General features: G+C 48.1%; 1 protein-coding gene across 1 annotated transcript; it reads left to right on the top strand.

Annotated features, from left to right (window-relative positions):
* The first annotated feature begins 257 nt into the window (after window positions 1–257).
* On the top strand, window positions 258–19,884 carry Npr2 (natriuretic peptide receptor 2). Its single transcript, XM_027403228.2, has 22 exons — window positions 258–1,699; window positions 2,421–2,626; window positions 8,782–8,895; window positions 9,182–9,317; window positions 9,555–9,649; window positions 9,819–9,951; window positions 10,161–10,245; window positions 11,856–11,976; window positions 12,138–12,212; window positions 12,394–12,471; window positions 12,674–12,778; window positions 12,897–12,968; window positions 15,150–15,309; window positions 15,554–15,709; window positions 15,787–15,955; window positions 16,103–16,249; window positions 16,726–16,849; window positions 16,996–17,064; window positions 18,719–18,893; window positions 18,964–19,062; window positions 19,335–19,426; window positions 19,540–19,884. The coding sequence occupies exons 1-22, from the start codon at window positions 1,033–1,035 to the stop codon at window positions 19,603–19,605; spliced, it is 3,144 nt and encodes a 1,047-aa protein (XP_027259029.1). The 5' UTR covers window positions 258–1,032; the 3' UTR covers window positions 19,606–19,884.
* The last annotated feature ends 43 nt before the right edge of the window (window positions 19,885–19,927 follow it).

The following is a 19,927-nucleotide window of genomic DNA, read 5'->3' as shown; positions in this document are numbered from 1 at the left end:
GCGTGAGGTGGAAGCAGCCCTGCGGACAAGGGACTTGGGGGACTCCCGGGAACCTCGGTGGCCTAGAGGCCCGGGTGCGAAGCCCTCGGGGCGCTCACCGAGTGGTTTGGGGCCTGGGAGGTCCCTGGGCGCCGGGCAGGGGTGGGGGGGAGGCAGCAGCAGCCGGAAGGTGGGGCCGGGCGGGGAAGGGAGGGGAGAGGGAGGGCGGGGTCGGGCGGCCTGCCGGGGAAGTCACACTCGGCCGCCGCCGCGGGCGCAGGGAGCGGAGACGCGCCGGGCCGAGGCGACCTGACCTGGACGAGCGGCGCGCGCGGGGGCCCAGGCGGGGGGCGGGAGGCAGCGCGGGACGCCGGGCCGGGAGAAGCGGAGCCGAGCGAGAGGAGCTGGGGACACGGGCGGGGCCGCCGCAGCTCCGGATGGGACCAGCGCCCGGGCCCGTTAGTCCAGGCAGGAGCTTCGGGAGAAGCCGTCACTGGGAGAGTCACCCCGGCCTTTCTCTGCCCTCTGGCCCAGGCCTCGCTTCGCTCCCTGCCTGCCCATGTCCCAATCCTTCCGCGGCGGGCGCCCTCCCACCTCAGCCCGGGGCTCCAGCTTTTCTCAGCTCTTTGCCCTCCCGGCCCGGTCAGCTGTGAGGTGCCCCCAGGCCGTTTCTTTGTACCAGCCTCCCCCAAGTCCCCACCCCATCCCAGGCTTAGATCCCCCCCTTCTCGGCTTGGGATTGTCAGGCCACTTCACCCCTCACTGTCCTCATCCCGGTCGCAGGCCCCCTTGGTCCCTCCCTCCTTCTGCCACCCTACCCTTAGTCCATGGTCCTTGCTGTAGGCTGGTAGCCCACTCCTTCCCGGCCCAGGCTTCCCCCCACCCCCTTCTTGCGTGGTCCCCAACTCTTTCTGTATCCGAGTCGACTAAGCTTGTCCCCACTTCTCTTCTCGGCCCTCTTCCCCAGGCTCCAGGCTGGGTGGTGCTTGTGCCTGCCCAGTAGGCCAGAGCGGCCCCTGGTTCGGGGGGCCGTGGGTCAGCTGCGCTATCCCCATGGCACTGCCATCACTGTTGCTGGTGGTGGCAGCCCTGGCAGGTGGGGTGCGTCCTCCGGGGGCGCGGAACCTGACGCTGGCGGTGGTGCTGCCAGAACACAACCTGAGCTATGCCTGGGCCTGGCCCCGGGTGGGTCCTGCCGTGGCACTGGCTGTGGAGGCACTGGGCCGGGCATTGCCCGTGGACCTGCGGTTTGTCAGCTCCGAACTAGACGGCGCCTGCTCTGAGTACCTGGCACCACTGCGCGCTGTGGACCTCAAGCTGTACCATGACCCCGACCTTCTGTTGGGCCCCGGTTGTGTGTACCCTGCTGCCTCTGTGGCTCGGTTTGCCTCACACTGGCACCTTCCCCTCCTGACTGCGGGTGCAGTGGCCTCTGGTTTTGCAGCTAAGAATGAGCATTATCGTACCCTGGTTCGCACTGGCCCCTCTGCTCCCAAGCTGGGTGAGTTTGTAGTGACATTGCACGGGCACTTCAATTGGACTGCTCGAGCTGCCTTGCTGTATCTGGATGCTCGAACAGATGACCGGCCCCACTACTTCACCATCGAGGGCGTCTTTGAGGCCCTGCAGGGCAGCAACCTCAGTGTGCAGCACCAGGTGTATGCCCGAGAGCCAGGTGGCCCTGAGCAAGCCACTCACTTCATCAGAGCCAACGGGCGCAGTAAGTGTGGCCCCCGGGCTGTTTTAGGAACTGGGGAGGAGGGCCAATGTGTCCCTGGAGCACAGCACAGAAAAGTAGAGAGAGATAGGCACGGACAAGTCATGTGTAATGGTTGGGATGGAGGAACTTACGAAAACAGAGCACCTGGGAGAGGGCCTGGGTTTGGACAGAGCCTTAGTATCATAGGTACAGATCGGCAAGGCTGGGACTTGGGGAGTGAAGAGTTTGGGGAAGCAATGTGGGTGCTTTGAGTAGTGGATATGGGTGATATCTGCTCTGAAATGTGCACCTGTTTGTGAGCAGAGACTCCTTAGACTGGTGCACCAAGGTATCCTTGTAGCACAGAGATGACTCCGTGGGTTTGGGGCTCTGCAGACTTGGTTGGGAAAGCAGACAAAGCTCACACAAAAATTGTGAGCACAGTGCCTGTGAGCCACGGGAGAGGCAGGTGGGAGAGGAACGTGGGGAGCTGTGAGATGGAGCTCTGGGGAAAGGAGTCACCACTCCGTTCTCTGAGGTCTGGAGTCGGGCTCTGACTTTTGCCAGATGGTCCATGTGGCCCAAGGGCACTTTATGACATGAGCTCCAAGGGGGAGGATGGGAACATCTGTTGGGTGGTCGATAGGTAGGGCACTCTCTTGTAATGGGATGATACAGAACGGGGGCTGGTGGGGGACCTGGGCGTTGTCTCAGAGTGCCCTTCTGTCATGTGCACTCCCAGTTGTGTATATCTGCGGCCCTCTGGAGATGCTGCACGAGATCCTGCTTCAGGCCCAGAGGGAGAACCTGACCAATGGGGACTATGTCTTCTTTTACCTTGATGTCTTTGGGGAGAGTCTCCGAGCAGGCCCCACACGTGCAACAGGCCGGCCATGGCAGGACAATCGAACTCAGGAACAGGCCCAGGCCCTCAGAGAGGCCTTTCAGGTATCTTTGGAACCCAAACCAGAAATGGGGAGAGGCACTGGTTGGAAGGTCTTTCTCTCACAAGACCACAGAAGCTCAGGAACAGGGCAGGACTTGGGAGCTATGGAAGGGAAGTGATCAGAAAGTTTCTATGCCTGGTGTCACTCTTTTTTACCAGGGTATGTGACTGTCACTTAGTGTGCATGCCAAGGCTGACTGCCCCCTCCAGATCTTAGGGTGCTTTCCTGAGTGCCAGCAGTGAGCCAAAATGCAGGAAGCAAATGATCTGAGCCTTGCCTTATGGGAGAGGCAAGGTGAAATTATAGCACAGTAAGTGAGGACACAAATTTGGGCATGAAGCAGATATCAGGATCAGTGATTAAGGGATGAAGGGTAGATATGGGCTGGGATGAGGAAAGTCTTTAAAGGAATTTAGACTGTTGTAATTTTCATGGCAGAAGCCATGTTCACGGAGTGGTGGGATAAGGATCTAGAAGCCCATGCAAGGGAAAGGTAAGAGTTTACATGTTTGGCCTGGTAAGAAAGGAGGGTTCACTTAAAAAAAATGTTTTTGAGACAGGGTTTCACTCATGCCTTGAGCTGGCAGCCCCAGCCTTCCCACTGGGATCTCAGACATGGACTTCAAAAAAAAAAAAAAAAAGTCCACTTAAAGCACTCCTAGGAAATAAGTGACAAAGACAGATTAAAAGGGTGTTGGCCGTTAAGGAATAGGATTTGAGTTTTTATTTATTTATTTTGGTTTTTCAAGACAGGTTTTCTCTGTGGCTTTGGAGCCTTTCCTGGAACTTGCTCTGTAGACCAGGCTGGTCTCAAACTCACAGAGATCTGCCTGCTTCTGCCTCCCAAGTGCTGGGATTAAAGGTGTGTGCCACCAACGCCCAACTGGATTTGAGTTTTTGTATGACAGTAAAGTATAACATAGTCCAGGTTGTGTTAGAAGAGGAGATGGACTGTAGGCTGTCAGGGAATGAGGAGATATGGCTTGAAGCAGGACTATGCTAGGAAGAATGGAAAGAGATGAATTTATAAAAGAACTCGTGGAGAAAGTCGGTGTTGCCATGCATTTCCCACTTCTGCCCCAAACTTTCAACAGCCTGCTCCCTACAGAATAAAATCCCAACTCCTAACCATGACACTTAAGCCCTGGTAGCTTGCTCTCTGCTATCGTTGCAGAAGTCCAGCTGACCCACCCCTTGCCAGCCCAGGCTCCCTAACCTCCTGCCTCTGCGTGATTTGCTCCTTTTGTCTGCATCTTGTTTTTCTCCTTCCCTCGTTCTGAACCTTCTTCCTGAGATCATGGTCATGAGTCTCTGTCTGGTTCCCTCACCAGTTCTTACTGATTTGTGTATATAAGTGTTTCCTATTTATTTATCCATAGCCCTCAAAGAGTATTTGAGGTGGCTTATGGAATGACCTTAAGATCCTTTCCACTGAGATTCTTTGGTTCTAAGCAGAGTATACAAGGGCTGGGCCTGGGTGGCCATTCTTCTCCAGTGAGTAAGTTTTATGTGGCTGTGATTATATATTTGGTTGTGACTGGTGAGCACTCACTGTGAATGACATATCTGTTTGCATGCCTGCCTATGAGTCTGTGACTGTCATACTTGAACATGGGCAGTGATAGGACAGCTTTTGTTTATGTTGTAACTTTTTCCAAAAACAACCATCTCACCTGTGTCTATATAATGATTCCATGTTCTGTAATTCTCAGAGCAGTATTTTGCCTACTAAGGAACGATTCCTAAATCCCAGCTTGAGCTGAGTTTCTTACTCAGCCCACTATAGAGCACATTACTTAGTTCATGTTCGAGTCCCTTAGAGACCAGTTAGTTCATTGCTAGTATTCCCTGAATGTCACCTAACTCAGTACTGGTATGCAATACAGAACATACTAGGACTACTCTCTGTCTTTTTGGAGTTTACAATTAGTAGGCACGACAGACAAGAAACAAGCCTATTCATTGTTGATAAGGGTTACCAGAAGAAGAAAAACAGTTGAGTGGCATGAGAAGAAAAGGGACTGAACCTTGGCTAGTTCAGAAAAGGCTGGTCTACACCTTCCCTGGATCCTTACTCTATAGTCCTCTGGGTATGAATTTTTTTTGTTTTGTTTTTTCCTTTGAGTTCTGGTGTTTAAACTAGGGCCTTATGTACGCTAGACAAGTGCTCCATCACTGCACTACATCATCATTCTCCAGTTGTAGTCTTTGTGCGAGAGGAAAACCTTTTCCTTGTATGAGAATTACCAGCAGCCAAGAGACCCCAGGACTTAGAGTAGAGGAATAAAGGTCTAGTCAGCTAACAGCTATATCAGTTAATTAATTCTTGGTTCCTACCCTCACTGTAGGCCTCGTTCAGACAGGAAAAAAAGAAAGGATTTTGTTACGACTTAAGATAAAGGAAACAGGCAGGGAAGGATAAGCCGAAGGGAGACCAAGGCTTGGGGTGGGTGGGAGTGAGGCATTTTCAGGAAAAGCTTCTCCCATTCATTTCCAGAACTGACAGAGGGGAGGGCAGCATGGAGGTCTGTGGTCAGGTCTGGATGAACAAAGAGCTGTGAGCTTTTCCTTCAGAGATGCTGGTTCACTTGGGTCTCAGACCAAGCCAACCCCGAAAAGATGGTAGATGAGGCATAAGTCCTTGGCTGTAGATGTCCAGAGCCTTTGTAAGCAGCTGGAACATCCAAGGCAAAGATGCCGGCACAGTCTGGGTATCAGTCACTGAGGGGAGGGAAAGAACTGAACTTAAGTATATTGATAGGAATCTTCTTTCCCTTTCACTCCTTGCTGTTGCAGGGCAAGGGTTGTGTAGCAGATATTTAATACATATGTATTGAGTCCAATTAATCTGTATGTAGGGAAGATAGGCCGAGGAATTATTGTAAAGAGACTTCCAGGCACCATAAACCAAGATAATTAACCAGGGCAGGTAAGAAAAGTCAATTGAGTAGAACTTAATAAGCAAGCAGTCAGGTTGGGCGGATTCAGGTTTGCACTGAGCAACTGAGAATACAGGGCTAGAAATCCTAACCCACACATGGCCACAATGGGAAACATTTGCCCTAGGAGTGGAGGAAAGGGGCTGTGTGTGGCTGCTCTTGTCTGTAATCTCAGCACTTGAGAGACTAAGGCAAGGGAGATTGCTGAGCTTCTGAGGCCAGCCTGGGCTACCTGGTGAGATCCTCTCTCAAAACAAACAGCAACAAAACAACAACTAGAATGGAAGAAAGCTCTAAGGCCAAGGCTATAGAAGGCTGTCCCCCTTTCTGGAGACTATTCACGGTTTCTTCAGCCCATGGCTGGCATCACTTTCTGCTGTGCCCAGAGCAGGACTCAAGGTGGGTGGTGCACTCTTGGCTTGCCCCCCATTGAACTCCTTATTTTTGGCAGTGTTGCTTGTTTAGTTTTCCACTTGGGGGCCACTATGAATTAGTGGGACTCAATTAGCTACCTTTGCCTTCTTTTTAGTCCTTGAATAAGTACAGAAAGTGTTTGGAGTTGTTTTTGTTTGGGGTTTGTTTTCTTTTTTTTTTAGTAGCTAGTTAGTAACCACAGCAAAACATTCTTGAATAGCCATTTTCTAAGTGTGGCCTTGGGATCCTGGGGCCCCCAGAAATCCTTTTAGGGGGACTGTGAAGTGAAAATTATTTAAATATAATGTCAAGATGTTATTCACTGTTGTTACTGTTCTCCTATGATTTCAGTGGGATTTCTAGAGGCTACACAATGTGGGGTGATGTCACCTCTCTGACAGCCATGGAAAGCAGGCTTGTGCATTCTTGTGTTTTCATAATTTATCAGGCTCAGTTTTAATTTTAACTTCTCATTTGGAAACTATTGAGAGATATAAAATTTCTTTGGGGTCCTCAATAAGTTTTAGCAGGAGAAGAGACTCCTCTTAAAATGGCAGGCTTGTAATCCTAGCACACTGGGCCTGAAGCAGGAGGATCTGGAGGTTGAGGCCAACAACAAAGCAAAGATAAGAGAACAAAACTAGGGCTGGAAAGATGGTTCCGCACTTAAGAGCATCCAAAAGACTCAAGTTCAGCTCCCAGCACCCACATCAAGTGGCTCACAACCTCCTGTCACTCCAACTACAGGAGTATTCAATGTCTTGAGGCTGCACACACACACACACACACACACACACACACACACACACACACACACACACACACACACACTCGTGCGCACATGCGTGAAAAAAGGATTCAGATTTTTAAAAATTCTTTTTCTTTAAGATATGGTCTACTGTGTAACCCAAATTGACCTTGAACTTTCCATCCTTCTGCCTTGCCTTCAGAGTGCTAGAATTATAGGGGTGTGTAACCACCATGGCAAAAAAATTGATTACTGCCAGCTTAGGGGTGACTCTCCAAGTTGGAGAGTCACAGTGTGCAGAAAGTGTTAAAAACCTTTTGTCAACCTTTTTGAAGTATAAGTCGGCTACTCTGATCTTTTCCAGCTCTTTTCCTGACTATCACTTGTCAACAGCACCATTCTTCTCTATTCTTGGAACAGGCGTCGGTGAATGAACCCTCTAGCCTGACCCTGAGGAGCACTTCCTATCCTCCCCTTCCCTCTGGAACCCCCTCTCCTCTTTCTCCCTCATTCTTTCCTTCTCTTTCTCCTGCCCAAGAGTGATTATTACAAGAGGAGAACCAAGCATATAAACTCCCCAGTAAGGAAACTCCAGTCTAATCCAATGAATGCACACTAGAACCTGGGTTAATTATTTCCTACCTGGAACAAATTGATACCTGTAGATCACTTGTGATGTATCTGGTATGTCTGTGTGGTCCACGTGCACTTTCTGTGATGAGAATAAGCAAAACTGGTTGAAATGGCCAGACTTTTGTTCTAATTTTGTTGTTGTTTTATGAAATGAGGTCTTGCTATATAGCCCTGATTGGCCTAGAACTCATTATGTAGATAAGGTTGGCCTTGATCTTACAGCTTTCTTTCTGCCTCGGCCTCTTGGGGCAAGGATTATAGATGTAAGCCACCATACCTGGCTTAAAACAGCTAGATTTTTTTTTTTTTTGAACAGGAACCTCAAGGTCCCTCTCCTCTTTTTTTTTATTTAAAGATTTTATTTATTATGTATACAACATTCTGCTTCCATGTATATCTGCACACCAGAAGAGGGCACCAGATCTCATAACTGATGGTTGTGAGCCGCCATGTGGTTGCTGGGAATTGAACTCAGGACCTCTGGAAGAGCAGTCAGTGCTCTTAACCTCTGAACCATCTCTCCAGCCCTGAAACAGCTAGATTTTAATCTATCACTTCACATGGTTATATTTCACAACATATATTAACCAACATCTTTCTCTGAAGTTGTAAGATCAATTTCCTGTCTGAGCAGTCTCATTTAGTTGTATGGTCCAAGGCTGAGCAATCCTGCAGCTGCAGAAGAGGGGTATGAGGCTCAGAGGAGCTAGGAGGCCATTTGTCAAGGGACAAAGATGTGTTGATTCATGTTAGTGAAATGTGTGCATGGCTGGCTGAGACCACATGTATCATTTGCTTTATCTGTGCAATGTGTGTGGGCATGTGACTTACGTGGCACACATCTGCTTCTTAGTGAGCATGCTGTTTATGGTAGGTGTTTCCTAAATGCACAGTGAGTTCAATCCATGGTTTTCATAGACGGAGTCACTATCTCAAAGTATTTCTCACAGGGCTTGAAATCTAATTCACTGGGAGAAGTCATTGTGTGCCAGTGACCCACTATAAAAAAGTCAACTTTTAATGGATATCACCAACATTTAACACGTATGGGAGGAACTGTAGCCCTGGTTGGCCTGGAACTCACAGAGATCTGTCCACCTCTGCCTCCTGAGTCCTTGTGTCAAAGGGGTGCCCAGAAAGTAGGGACAGAGGAGTTCCCATGAGTGTGGTTCCCATGAGCCCAGCAGGAGGCCTGATAATGGAAAGGAAGAAAGGAAGGTGATGGGCTGAGTTTGTAGACTTTCACATGTGCCACATGTGCCTTCCAACCCCCATGCTTTCCACAGAGTTTAGTACATTTCAGCCTTCAGACTTCCCTGTGCAACTTTTATACTGCGTGCGTTTTAGCAAGTTTTCCTATAATGGGTTTTCTCTCATGCTCAATTTGAATCCTGTTCACTCTTCCCCATGTGCTGGGTGCAGACTGTGTTGGTGATCACATACCGAGAACCCCCAAATCCTGAGTATCAGGAATTCCAGAATCGCCTGCTGATCAGAGCCCGGGAAGACTTTGGTGTGGAGCTGGCCCCATCTCTGGTGAGTAGATCTCTGAGAGTCAGAACAGGCTATGAGCAAGGGCCTTCTTACTTCATCACATTTGGATCATGGAGCAAGCCCCACTTTGGGCTGTCACATCCATCCAGGATATTACCTCTTTGCCCCTGGGACCAGGTGGATAGAGATGGCACCATAGGGGTGAGAGGAGGAGAGAAGTAAGCTGGGAACGTGGAGAGGCAGAAGAACACTGCAGGGGTGGGAAGGAGGACTGGGAAAGGGGCCACACAGGACAATTGGAGAGTGCTGCTGAAGTTGCTGTTCCCAGATGAACCTCATTGCTGGCTGTTTCTATGATGGGATCCTGCTATATGCCCAAGTCCTGAATGAGACAATACAGGAAGGAGGCACTCGGGAAGATGGACTTCGAATTGTAGAGAAGATGCAGGGACGAAGATATCATGGTAATGAAGAGGGGCAGATGGAGGCCTGAGGGCTGACACCAGGCTCAGGGGTGGAGTGGACAAAAGAGGAGACACTCCAGGAACCACAGGGAGGGTCAGGAACAGCACAATGGACACACATAAAGAACCATAGTGGGGGAAGAGACTCAGACAGAGACATTGGGTTGACAGGAGGAGGGTGGGCCAGAGGAAGATCTCAAAGTGAGTGACACTTTTTTTTTTTTTTTTTAATCTTAGGTGTAACTGGATTGGTTGTTATGGACAAGAACAATGACCGAGAGACTGATTTTGTACTGTGGGCCATGGGAGACTTGGATTCTGGGGACTTCCAGGTGACGGGGAGAGGACAGGGAAGAGAAAGTGGCCCCAAAATCCAATGGGGACAGAATTAGTGGTTCTGGGGCAGGAGCTCACTCCTCCTGCTGGACCTGTGTCATGGTGGGAGTCTCAGGGAGGAGGTTGGGGGCAGGCCTGTGGGCCCAGTGCTCTGCTTCCTCACAGCCCGCAGCCCACTACTCAGGAGCCGAGAAGCAGATCTGGTGGACAGGCCGGCCTATTCCTTGGGTGAAGGGGGCCCCACCTTTGGACAACCCCCCCTGTGCCTTTGACTTGGACGACCCATCCTGTGATAAAAGTGGGTGTGTGCAGGGACTGGGAGCAGTCCCCCCTTTTACCCAGCCCCCTGCGCTCTGCCTCCACCGACACCCACTCCTAGCTATATTTTATCTCTGCAGCTCTTTCTCCTTACTTCTCCCTCAAGAATGCTGTGCACCCATTGCACTGAGTCTCCTCCCCCTCAGCCCTCTCTAGACTTTCTCAGGGTCTCTCTCTTTCCTCCTTCAGCTCCACTTTCCACTCTGGCGATTGTGGCCCTGGGCACAGGAATCACCTTCATCATGTTTGGTGTTTCCAGTTTCCTCATTTTCCGGTGAGTTCTTGGCTTTCCTACTCCTCACCTCTGTTTTGTCACATGGCCTCTGGTGAGAGTGGCGAATCTCCTAACCTGGTGTGGGTCTCTTGGGCTAGCAGCACCTTTCTCTCTAGCTCTTTTGCCCTTCATCCTAGACGCTTATTTTGCTTTTTTCTGTAACCTGAATAGATTAGTTATTTGTTTTTGTTTTTGTTTTGAGACAAAGCCTTGCTATATAGTCCAGGATGGCCTTGAACTCAAGATCCTACTCCCTTGGCCTCCTTGTGCTAGGATTATAGATAGGTGCCATAGTGCAGTGTTTGAATACTGATTTTTTTTTTTTTTTTTTTTTTTGAGATAGGGTCTCATCATAGATTCCCCGGCTGGTCTGGAAATTGATATGTGGACCAAGCTTATAGGATTAAGGTCTCTTTATTTCAGAAGACAGCAAGGTGAAACACAGGCCAGAGCTAGGTTATAGAACCCAGCCAGCACGGCCAGAACAAAAGAGAGAGAGAGAGGGTCCCCACGTGCAGCCCCTTAAGAAGCTCCCTTACGTCACCCCGGCTTTCCTTTACCATGCCCTTCTGGGCGAGTCCCCGAATCCACCTGGTACCTGCCCCAGGACTATTGGGCGGGGCTAGGGTGACTCCCTACACAAGCTGGCCCTGAAACTCTCAGAGATTTGTCTACCTTTGTTTTTCAAGTGCTGGGATTAAAGGCATCCTCCATCATGCCCAACTATGAATACTGATTTTTAAAAATGATTTTATTTATATATCTCCTCTATGTCTATGTGAATGTATACCACATACATGTGAAGGTATCCTTAGAAGTCAGAGAGGCTATCAGAACTCCATGAGTTACATGTGATTATGAGCTACCTGGGATGGATGCTTGGAGTTGAACTTGGGTCCCCTGGAAGAGCAGCAGGCGCTCCTAACCACTTATTCATCTCTCCAGCCCTTGAGTGCTGACTTTGAGTAGAGTTAGGATCAAAAGTGAATTTCTATTGTTGTCACTGACTTCCTTCCCCACCCCGCTCCTTCTAATATGCAACAACAACAACAACAAACTCAGTTCTGGGTATTTGGGAAATCCAAGATCAAGTTGCCAACAAATTCTATGTCTGATGAGGGTGCACTTTCTGATTTGTGGAAAGCAGTGTTTCACTGTGTCTTCACATGGTGGAAGACTGGATGCTCAGATTTAGCTATAGGTTGGGGATGGAGCTGCTCAATGGTTGAATATTCAAGGCCATATGTTTGACTCCTGGCTTGGAAGAAGGAAACCTGTCTTTTCAGGAGAAGTAAGGAACAAAACGGGTGGGGAGAAAGGGAGAGAGAGAGAATTACAGCTGTGTGTGGTGGTATATATCTATAAGTCCAGCTCTTGGAAGACTGAAGCAGGAAGATCACCATGAGTTTGAGGCCTACCTGGACCCTTTCTCAAAACCAAACCAAACCACTTTGCCTCTAACCCTGAGTGCACATAGGCACTCGCTGGAATGTGGTGCTGGTTTCCTTATGTCTTAGTACTGATTCAGCCATAACAGTTGTAGCTCCCTTGCAGCTTAGTGGGTGGCAGGACAGGGCTTGGCAGTCAACTGAGCTGTGCAGTCCTTACAGAAAACTGATGCTGGAGAAGGAGCTGGCTAGCATGCTGTGGCGCATTCGCTGGGAAGAACTGCAGTTTGGCAACTCAGATCGTTATCATAAAGGTGCAGGCAGCCGCCTAACACTGTCGCTGGTGAGTCCTTGGCTCTCCACCTTCCTCTGAGTTCCTGTTCCCTGTTCTTTCTTATCCTGGACCTTTCCCAGCACACTGGCTTGTAATGATAGCCCCTTGCACTACCACCACCATCTAATGTTCCTTTCATCCTTCCGCCTCCATGTTGCCCTTGGCCCCAGCGGGGATCCAGTTACGGCTCGCTCATGACAGCCCATGGGAAATACCAGATCTTTGCCAACACCGGTCACTTCAAGGTGAACAGTCGTCTGCTTGTTCTGGTTCCCAGCCATTTCATTGTGCCTCATGCCCATCTGAACCTCTTGCCCCTCATGGTCCCCTCTATACCCAGCTAAGCTCTTGGATGCTCTCAGTTCCCAGTGTTTCTCAGACACTCCTGATGCTCAATTTCTTTTTCTATTTCCACCCCCACCTTAGGGAAATGTTGTTGCCATCAAACACGTGAATAAGAAGCGCATTGAGCTGACCCGGCAAGTTCTGTTTGAACTCAAACATGTACGTACTTGGACAGAAGGTGAGGGTAGATAGGGAAGAGGGAATGGAGACCATGGTATGGCCAACAGGCTAAGAGGTAAGGGGGTTATTCATCACTGGCTCCCAGTTGTAGGCATAAGTAGGAGGAAGGTCATTTCTCACAGTGGTATGTTTATCTAAATTTTAGTGCTGTCAATTCTCGTTTTATTTTTTTTTCTGCTAGATGAGAGATGTTCAGTTCAACCATCTTACTCGCTTCATCGGAGCCTGCATAGACCCTCCCAACATTTGCATTGTCACTGAGTATTGTCCTCGTGGGAGCTTACAAGTGAGGGACAGGTGTAGGAGATTGTGGAGGGGTAGGGGAGGACCCAAAGTCACATTGTTCCAATTTATAGCCAGTGAGACTTAGGATAGATACTGATCTCTTCCATATCACTTGCCAGGACATTCTAGAAAATGACAGCATCAATTTGGACTGGATGTTTCGCTATTCACTCATTAATGATCTTGTGAAGGTGAGTATTCTCCAACCTTCTGACATCGTCCACTAAAAATGCCTCCATTGTTCAGTCTTTGCTACAGTTTCTCTCCTAGACCTCAAACAGTCATGCCCTCTCTGTGTTGAGTGATGACGGGTAAATAGGGGTTCCTGCCCCAGATATCTTAAATGTTTCTCTACTGTCTCTTTTACCTCAAAGGTGGTGGTGGGGGGAATATTAAAATATCTAAGCTATAGCTAGGCCTGCCATCCTATGAAAGGCTGAGGCAGGAGGAATGCGATGATTTTTGAGCCCAGCCAATGCTTCATAGTGAGGTTCAGACCAGTTTGGACTACAGAACAAGATCCTATACAGAAAAAAAAAGCAAATAAAAACAATGAAAAAAACATCTCTTAGCTGGGTGCAAGCAGTGCACACCTGTAATCCCAGCACTGGGACAGGAGGATTGGGAGTTTGAGAGAAGTTTGAGCATCATAGTAGGAATCTGTCTCAAAACAAAAAAACAGAACCAAATCCCTTGAGCAGCAAAAAGACAAATGAGGTCTTCAAACACTTATTTCCTTATTTTATGTTTTGATCAATATTTGGCATGTCTATTCTTTAACTGTTGAAGACATGTCTATTCTTTAACATATATAAATTTTACGGATTATTTTGGAGACTGGGTGTCACTGTGTAGTCCTGGCTAACCTGTAACTGGATTTATAGACCAGGCTGACCTTGAACTCAGAGATCTGCCTGCCTCTGCCTCCTGTGTTCTGGGATTAACAGCGTGTGACAACACTCCTGGCTTTGGTTTCTTTTTGAGATAGGTTTTCATGTTGTTCAGACTGGCCTCAAACTTACTATATAGCCAGAAATTGCTTTGAATTCCTGACTCTCTTGTCTCCACCTCCCAAATACTAACACTGTAGGTGTGTACCACCACACCTGGTTAGGGACTGAGATTATATATATATATATATATATATATATATATATATATATATATATATAATGAAAAAATTGTACTAACCCCCTTTGTTGTTCCAATGTTCAGTTATCTTCAAGTGACAGGGCATATGGGTAAATATTGCATGGCTTAGACAGGTGTTTAGAGGCAGGTCTCACAGCCAATAAGCCCACTAATGCGATCACCTAACTGCTAAATTCACAGTTTTTTAAAATTAATTTGTGCATTTGAAAGTTTGCCATGAAGTGAGAGAAAAAAATATTAAGCAAAGACAATGTAGTTCTCAACGCGAGAAGTGATGATAAACAGGAAAAACAGGGTTCCTTCTGCAGCTCCCACAGCAGTAAATTCCCCAGCTTAGGCATTCTTAAAGGTTTCTTGATACTCAAAGGGAGAAAGAGGAAGAGTTCAGAGACCATGAGTGGTTCAAGGCCAGAGCGTAACATATACACCGTGGATTCCCGTTACCATGCAGAGCCTTCTATCCTTTTTCTGACCCATCTGCTCTGACTAGGGTGAGCTTCCAGAGTTTCTGTTGGGGAAGCACTGCCTTGTTCTCCCAATACCCGCCTTTTGATTCCTTGGAGGCAAATGTTCTGACATTTGGCCTTCTGGAAGCCATGCTTCTGCATTGGCTTGGCAGTTATCTCCCATCTCTATTTTTTCAAATTTTGCTGGTTTCCTGTCTTCTTCACTACTGTCTGGTCTGGTATTCCTCTAATAGGTCACATTCTACCTCCACCACAACCCGCTTCCTACACAAAGCTACACACTAGACTTCACAACTGGCTGGTTTTCTGTGGTGCACCTAGAGACTAGGTCAGAGTCTTAAGCTGTGTCTTCTTATTTAGTTGCTAGGTGTGTGAAGCCACTTTAGGTGCCATGCTAGTTTTGGCTGTTCTCTTTACTGTTCAGAAGACTGTCATTTCCAGGAAATTATGGGTGGTTCTCCTTACCCCATTCATAAGCATTCCTCCCCCCTTGTGCCTGAGTACCTAGATGCTGCTTACTGTTCTGGAAGGGCTCTCCCATTCTGCCTGCTTCCTTGAATAGAAGCTCTATATGAGGCATAATTTCAACTCAGCTTTTTTTTTTTTTTTATCTCAAGATCTCAAGATCCTTCAATTTCTAATGATTTTTGGTTGGTGGTCTGAATATCTTTATGCAGATAACTGGACTCTCTCATGGACTGGGTGGGGTGGCTAAGCCACATATGATCCAGACGCTTTCTCTGTATCCTGCAGGGTATGGCCTTTCTCCACAACAGCATTATTGCATCTCATGGAAGTCTCAAGTCCTCCAACTGTGTGGTGGATAGTCGGTTTGTGCTCAAAATAACAGATTATGGTCTGGCTAGCTTCCGATCAACTGCTGAACCTGATGACAGCCATGCCCTCTATGCCAGTGAGACTGCTCCCTTCATCATCACTCCCTCTCCCTCCCTCGGCCCCCTCCCCCATCACCTACCTTTTATATTGTTCTTCAGGCCTTGATCATATCCTCTCAGGGAGATTATGAGAGGTAGACTAGTAGCAGTAACATGGGGATTTCCCCAAGGGAGGCTGTGAGAGGTAGACCAGTAAGTAGCCCAGGTAGAACCCAGGATGCTCTATATAGGCAATCTAGCCAGCCTATTCACTCTTTACAGAGAAGCTGTGGACTGCCCCAGAACTGCTTAGTGGGAACTCCTTGCCAACCACAGGCATGCAGAAGGCAGATGTGTACAGCTTTGCCATCATCCTACAGGAAATAGCACTCCGCAGTGGTCCTTTCTACTTGGAAGGCTTGGATCTCAGTCCCAAAGGTGAGAGTCAGTTGCTATTCACAGCCTCTTCAGCTAGGGAAACCTTGTTCTTCACCCGAATTTTCTGTCACCCACAGAGATTGTCCAGAAGGTTCGAAATGGTCAGCGGCCATATTTTCGGCCAAGCATTGACCGGACACAACTGAATGAAGAGTTAGTTTTGCTGATGGAGAGATGTTGGGCCCAGGACCCAGCAGAACGTCCAGACTTTGGGCAGATCAAGGGCTTTATTCGCCGGTTTAACAAGTGAGAGGGCACTGAGGCTCAGAGGCTCCCAGGGATAGAAACCTTATCATTCTTAGCAGATGAGGCTGGTAGACCCTGAGGGTGGGTTGGACAGGAAGTAGGTCTTGAGGACCTTGGAGCAGGTGTCATATCCTGGCCTCCCTGCAGGGAGGGTGGCACGAGCATATTGGACAACCTCTTGCTGCGCATGGAACAGTATGCCAATAACCTGGAAAAGCTGGTGGAGGAACGCACACAGGCCTATCTAGAGGAGAAACGCAAAGCTGAGGCTCTGCTGTACCAAATTCTACCCCAGTAAGACCTTTGTCCCCCCTTTCCAAAATTTCCTTGGGTCCTGCTTCATCTGACTTCTGAGAATTCTTTTGCAATCCTGGGAACCCTACAATGCTAATTCTTGCCACAGTGAGCCCTCCTGGTTACAGGCTGAATGCTCTCAATGTGTCTTCAAGTGAGCTGTGCAGCCTTCTTTTACCTTCCTGCCCCTCCTCCTTAGGGCACTGCTCTTCCTCACCTTTGTCTCAGTGAGTGTGCACAGAACAATTCCAACTGGAACTGCCTAGCCCCACGTGGGTCCCCTCACAGCTCCCCACCACTTGTGCTCCCTACTGTGTACTAGGTGGCAACTTCTCAGCTACTTTCTTTTCTTCCACCAAAGCCAACTTTCATGTTACAGCGAGGCTGTGCTGCTGTAACATATCCTGTCACATATCCTGTCTTCCTCACTCCCCCCTTCCCTGGAGCTGTGCTGACGGTGCCCCCTTCCTTCCTAGTTCTGTGGCAGAGCAGTTAAAACGGGGAGAGACTGTCCAGGCAGAGGCCTTTGACAGTGTCACCATCTACTTCAGTGACATCGTGGGCTTCACAGCACTGTCAGCTGAGAGCACCCCTATGCAGGTGAGATCTGTAAGCAGGAATGGGTAGCACTGGGTCCCAGGAGCCTCACTGGACTAGTCTGCTCTCGAGTTCCTTTGCCTTTAGGCTTGAGAATGGTTAGGAATGTGGGCATGAATTTCAGAGCCTCTGCTTTCCCATCCTGTTAGGTGGTGACACTTCTTAATGACCTTTATACCTGCTTTGATGCCATAATCGACAACTTTGATGTCTACAAGGTGAGAGCTGGAGCTGCCCTCCTTCTAAGACCCATTTGAAACATGGTTTCAACCTGAACCCCCACATGCCATATCCACTCCACAGTCAGTGCTTCCCAAGTTTCTCCACCATCCAAGTGTTCTTTAGTGGATGTGACTCTAGCAAACATGGACAGTCTTGTCTGACACCTGTGATTCTCAGGGTTCCCTAGTCACAGCCATTGCACGCTTCAGTTCCCCTCTCTCTGTGTGTTATTAATACAGACACCTTCCATAAGAAGCACAGAGGATGTGGGGTGAAGAGCAAGACACAAATACATGTTATACAGCTATTTGTTAAAGTCATTGAGTTGGCTTAATTGTCCTTGGAAGCAAAAATGTGCTAGATTTGAATACTGATAATTTTATAGATAATTATGCGGCCTTAGACAAGTAACAGGGTTTATCTGAGCCTCAGTTGTTGCAGTAATAGATTAGGTATATGAAAACTGATGGGCTGGTGAGATGGCTCAGTGAGTAAAGGCACCAAGCCTGTGGACTTAGGTTCAATCCCTGCTATGTATATGATGGAAGGAGAAAACTGACTCTTCTGACTGTGTGTGTGTGTGTGTGTGTGTGTGTGTGTGTGTATAAATAAATGTGAGAAATATTTCTTAAAAGTGTCTAACATTGAGTGTGGCATATGGAAAATAATACTGCTGGGCATGGTGACACCTGTCTATCATCCCAGTATTTAGGAGGTTGGGACAGATGGATCAGGAGTTTAAGGTCAGCTTTGGCTACACAGTGAGACGATATCTAAACACAAATAAGGATATTTTAAAGATTACCAAACCCTCTCTGATGTTTCCCTAACAAAACGACAATAAACCCTTTACCCAATTATTTCTTTACACCGATTATTTATATTTCCTCCTTTTATTTTAGATGTCTTCCCGTCCCTGGAGTCTTTGTGAATCAAACCCATAGCTCTTTCCCCATGCTAAACTATTCTGCTCGTTGGCAAAATTCCAGGTCCTATATTATTATTTTTTTAAACTCATATACTTATTATGTGGACCATTTGAGAGGAAGTCTTAGTATCCCTAATACTTAGTATGGGCTCCCTACACATTTCTCTGTGTGCCATAGTTTTGGTACAGTTACCAAAGTCAATTGGCTGCATCTTCTCCCTCTGACAGTCAGGCTGCCTGGTCCACGTTACTGAACCTACTTTACCTTCTTTGGATCAGGATCCCGCTCCTGTCCACTTGTTCAACACAAGCCACTGAATATTCACCAGGTGCGGGGTTACTGAGGAGGAGTTAAGTATTCCCTGTCTGCCCTGCTCTTATCTGCAGATCCTCAGGACCATGGCATATAGTTCCTAGTCCATCTGGCCAGTCATGGCCTCCCAGGCTGTTAGGATGACTCCTGGCAGTTCATCTTATCTCTTTCTCATTCCCACCGATATAGCTAGAGATGACCTCTTAAAAATAGTTTTATCATTTTATTTATGTTTATTATCTATGTGAATATATGCCACATGTGTGCAGTTGTCCATGGAGGCCGGAAGGTGTCATTTCCCCTGGAACTGGAGTTACAGGGGGTAACTGAATTCAGGTTCTCTGGAAGAGCAGCCAGTGTTCTAACTAGTAAACCTACAGATGACCTTTTAATCCTCCCTTTAAATCAGGTGGAAACCATTGGGGATGCCTATATGGTGGTATCTGGCCTTCCAGGCCGAAATGGTCAACGCCATGCACCAGAAATTGCTCGCATGGCCCTAGCATTACTAGATGCTGTTTCTTCCTTTCGCATCCGACATCGACCCCATGACCAGCTGAGGTTACGGATAGGCGTCCACACTGGTAAGGTGAATTCTCACCCAGCCCTAGGGTCTACTTGTCTGGGTCTCTCCCAACCAGCTTGTATTTGTAGGGCCAGTCTGTGCTGGGGTTGTTGGTCTGAAGATGCCCCGGTACTGTCTTTTTGGAGACACAGTGAACACTGCTTCTAGAATGGAGTCTAATGGTCAAGGTGAGGACAGCAGCCTTTAACTCCAGCCTTGACCTGGGTCTGTCTTGCTCTTTTCTCTTTGCAGAGTTCCTCCATATCTCTCAGTTGGATAGTTAGTTCTTAAGTGCCCTGTCCTTGGGCATATATTGATTCCCATAAATGTGTACTGGGAGGATTGGAGGCTTTCTTGAGGGGTGGATGACTGGGTAAAGTACTCTCCAGCATGTCAATTTTTCTCTTGCCTTTTCTTTGATTCGTCTTTCTCCCTCTGTTCCTGGCCTGCACTACCCCAGCTCTAAAGATCCATGTCTCCTCGACCACCAAGGATGCCCTGGATGAGTTAGGATGCTTCCAGCTAGAGCTCCGTGGGGACGTGGAGATGAAGGTGACAGCGGGACATGGGGTAGTGGATCATGGGAGGATGAAAGTTGGGGGAGAGAGGGAGATAAAGGCACTAACACAGGAGAATCTCAACTATGCCCACTCCCCTGCCTCCAGGGAAAAGGAAAAATGCGAACTTATTGGCTCTTAGGAGAGCGAAAAGGACCTCCCGGACTCCTGTAAACCCCAAGCCAGACAATCTCCTGCTGCTGGTACTAGGATGGGCAATGACCACACAACAAAAACAGACATTGTCATTTGAGATGGAACACACACACACACACACACACACACACACACACACACACACACACACCCCAAACCAAAACCCTGCCTTATATGGAAGTCACAGCCTTCTGCAGCTCAGCCTTGTACATATACCTGCCCCTTCCTGCCTTCTTGTAAATATCTGTATCTAGACCAGAATATTTTGTCCAAGTATAAAACAACAACAACAAATCATGGTGTTCTTGTCTGGGGTCTAGGTCTTTGCAAGGGAAGAATA

This window comes from Cricetulus griseus, chromosome 2 (genome assembly GCF_003668045.3).
Source record: "Cricetulus griseus strain 17A/GY chromosome 2, alternate assembly CriGri-PICRH-1.0, whole genome shotgun sequence".
NCBI lineage: Eukaryota > Metazoa > Chordata > Mammalia > Rodentia > Cricetidae > Cricetulus > Cricetulus griseus.
The sequence above is the reverse complement of the archived record's forward strand: the minus strand, read 5'-3'. Positions and strand labels throughout refer to the sequence as shown.